We start from the raw sequence: 3,808 nt of genomic DNA on the forward strand, positions 1-3,808 counted from the left end.
GCATTAGGCGCAAGTTTGCAGTGGTGGCACGAACAAAAACATTTTGGTGTCTTGAAATTTCAAAAGTGATCATAAATCACTGCCAGAATGAGCGGCGGAGGCGTGGAAGAAGGTAACGATTTGGAGTTCACTCCGACGTGGGTTGTGGCCGTCGTTTGCTCCGTCATCGTCGCCGTTTCCCTCCTCGCCGAGCGTCTTCTTCACTATGCCGGAAAATTTCTTAAGAGGAAGAACCAGAAGCCACTCTTTGAAGCTCTCCTCAAAGTCAAAGAAGGTTTCAAATTTTCTCCGATCATCACATCCATTTTCTTTATTATTATTTCAACAACTCAATTTTCTTTTTCTTTTCCGAATACTAACTAACTTCATCGCACAATAAATGTTATTTGACTCGTATTTTCTGCTAAGCCTAAGTTACCTTAAATTAGTAATAATTTCAAATATTTATACATAGATACGTGATTTTGATTAGCATATATATAATATTTTTTATTTAATTCTAGCTGTGCAAATTAAATAATTCAGGTTTTTTAACTAAATTTGTAAATTTATGAGAAAAAAAAATAAGAAAATTGATTTTGTTATTGATTCAGAGTTGATGCTGATGGGATTTATATCTCTGCTTCTGACGGTAACACAAAATGGGATCATAAGAATCTGTGTGCCAGAGCATTGGACTCACCACATGCTTCCATGTAAATTTGAGGATAAAGAAGAAGAAACAAAAACAACATCACATTTTCAGAATTTTTTCTCTTTCTCTGGAAATCTCAGGCACCTTCTGGAAGCTTCCAAATCAGCAGAAACAGGGTCCCAAACTGGATATTGCGCTCGGAAGGTATTATTACAATCTTTATCTCATCTCATATTTTAGATATAATAAACTTCTCAATTTCATTCTTATTAGAAAATTTTTTGTTCTTAATTCTTATTTATTTATTATTATTTTCAGGGCAAGGTGCCTCTATTGTCCATTGAAGCCCTTCATCACTTGCATATCTTCATTTTTGTGTTAGCTATAGTTCATGTAACCTTTTGTGTTCTCACGGTAGTTTTTGGAGGATTAAGAGTGAGTATCTATTTATTAAATTTAGTTTATTATTTTACTCTATTTAATTAACAATAAATGCCATTTCATTTATAGATACGACAGTGGAAGAACTGGGAAGACGCTATTGCAAAAGAAAACTATAATTCAGAACGAGGTAAAACAAAAACAAAAAATATATTTAAGTAATATTATATATATATTGAATTTAATTTCTCTGTTTTTCTAATGATCTCATTAACGTGTTGACTCTTTGATATGCCTTTCAAGTTTGAAATCATTTAAATGATTAAATTAATCCTACTTTATAAAAGTTTGTCTTTTTGTTTTCTTAAACCATAAAAAGCATTGACAATAATTTTACAAATTGTATTTCATGTGTAACTCATGAAAATAAAGCAATTTCTAGTTTTAAAGAAAGAAAAGAAAAAATATGAAGAATATTTTGTTTTAACTTTTGGTATATATGCCTTTCAAGTTTAAAATCAATTAATCCCACTTTATAAAAGCTAATAATAACTTTACAAATTATATTTTTCTTGTGCATGCTTCTCTTTTATTTTTTCTCCCAAAACTATTATTCTGTTTGAACTTTGAAGTTTTAACTTGTTGACTTACTAATCTTTATATGAAATTTGTGTAACGCATAGTTTTGGAACCAAGGCCAATGGTGACTGAAGTTCATCAACATGAATTTATAAGGGACCGTTTCACAGGTTTTGGCAAAGATTCCGCTATTTTGGGATGGATGGTATGTTTTTTATTCTCTAAATAAAATAAAGGATTTAATTTTGATATACTAACTATAAAAAACGTTTTAGACAGTTGTGCAATAACATTCGTTCTTACTAATGTGACATTACATAATTAGATTTAGATGTGCGTATAAAATTACGTTACATTAATAGTGTATCAAAATTAAATTCTAAAATAAATAAAAAAATTTGCTAATGTCAAGTTAAACCCTCTGAAATTCCTCCCCCTTGAAGACATATAGATTTCATGCTTCGATTAAAAGCTATGTAAATAAAATATATATATATACACATGCCGTATTTGTTTCTTTTATATAACTCTCCTTTACTGGAGAAAAGTGTTTAGAATATATATCTAACTTTATGTGTTCATAAATGCAATTTGATTAATTGATCTAAAATATTTAAAAAAAATTCTTCACATGTTTTTTTTTTCATCTCATGCACTAATTATGCATTCTTAGTTTAATGAGTAGAAATTGAATTTCAAATTCATACGATTCCTCATATGATATATAGCATATGCATAATTGAAAAATATAAAAAACCAATTTTTAAGTAATTAATATTAACCAATTTTTTATATTATAAAATTAATTTTTTATCTCATTTTTGGAGAACTTGGAGTTTAGTCAAGTAATTAATGCTAGAGAGACAATAAAAAAGGCCAAATTTATTTTATTTAATATTCGTTCATTCTAAAAACAATTAATGAATGTTAAATAGGATAAGTTCTGGTTGTTTTGGTTATTTTTTGTTATCAAATATTTTTGTTAAAAAAATTAATTAAATATTAATTAAAAAAATCAATTCTTTAGTTGAACTCTACATAATTAGGTAATTATGGAAGGTTTAACTTTATTCGGAGTGGTGTTTGAATAAGTTGTAAGAATAGAATTTATGTTGCGTTTATTAAACTACCACTTAATTTGTCATCCTCCTTTTAAAGTTTAGCTTGATATTTTATCTAACACAGTTTTTATTTTTCATTATTGGTTTGGTTAAGTGTTAGTAGAATTTATATTTAATTATGTATAGATAAGATAACTCTTTTTATTAGTTGTCTTTATCAAAACCCTCAAATTCCAACCACTTTCTTCTACTCTCTTTTAATGTAATTTATGTAAATTAACCATTTTCTTCTAATCTTTTTAATTACATGGGTAGCTTGATGACTTTATTTCTACCTAAACAGTGGTTTTATATACCCATTGGTCTCTATCATATTAAATCTCACTTTCAAATATATTTATTTTTTATTTTCACGTTTGATTCCCATCAAGAGGTTACATGAATTCATGTTCGGATTATCAATGTTTTAGATGGATTAAAAATTGTTAATTTTATTTAGAGTGTGGACTACATACACAAAATTTTCACAAATTAGTAATTTTAGAAATTAAATTTAAGGGCCTTTACCTTCTTTTTATGAACATTATTTGTTGCTAATTTTCTTTCAGAAATCCTTTTTCAAGCAATTTTTTGGATCCGTGACGAAATTAGATTATGTGACATTGAGGCTTGGTTTTATTATGGTAAGATTCTAGCATACCATGTTAAATATTAATTAAGCACCAAATTAATACTTGAATTATTATTTATTTATTTTTGTGTTTGTCTCTGTTTTAGACCCACTGCAGGGGAAATCCAAAGTTTAATTTTCACAAGTATATGATTCGTGCTCTTGAAGATGATTTCAAGAAAGTTGTTGGTATAAGGTATAATTAATTTGTTAATGATCAAATTTCTCTCTTTTTGGGCTAGCTCTTTAATTTGTGTGTAAATTTGATCATTATTTTTTTTAATATTTAAATAATTATTATGGTTGCTGCAGTTGGTATCTTTGGATCTTTGTGGTCATCTTCTTGTTGATTAATATTAACGGTATGTTAGAACACCAGTTATGAGTTATACGTATATAAAAAATAAATTATTTATATAAAATACATATTAAAAACGTGTAAAATGACAAATATATGATATTTAATTTAATGGCTTAATTTTT

The 3,808-nt window shown here is 27.3% G+C and overlaps 1 protein-coding gene across 1 annotated transcript in view; it reads left to right on the top strand.

Moving 5' to 3' along the window:
• The window catches only part of LOC107619121 (MLO-like protein 1), a 7,576-nt gene continuing 3,768 nt past the window's right edge, over positions 1-3,808 (top strand). The window contains exons 1-8 of the mRNA XM_016321343.2: positions 1-274; positions 594-838; positions 953-1,069; positions 1,145-1,205; positions 1,699-1,799; positions 3,264-3,338; positions 3,433-3,521; positions 3,638-3,687. Coding sequence (XP_016176829.1) covers positions 88-274; positions 594-838; positions 953-1,069; positions 1,145-1,205; positions 1,699-1,799; positions 3,264-3,338; positions 3,433-3,521; positions 3,638-3,687 — 925 coding nt within the window. The 5' untranslated portion in view covers positions 1-87. The remainder of the gene's footprint in view (positions 275-593; positions 839-952; positions 1,070-1,144; positions 1,206-1,698; positions 1,800-3,263; positions 3,339-3,432; positions 3,522-3,637; positions 3,688-3,808) is intronic.

The sequence above is a fragment of the Arachis ipaensis genome, chromosome B09, assembly GCF_000816755.2.
Source record: "Arachis ipaensis cultivar K30076 chromosome B09, Araip1.1, whole genome shotgun sequence".
NCBI lineage: Eukaryota > Viridiplantae > Streptophyta > Magnoliopsida > Fabales > Fabaceae > Arachis > Arachis ipaensis.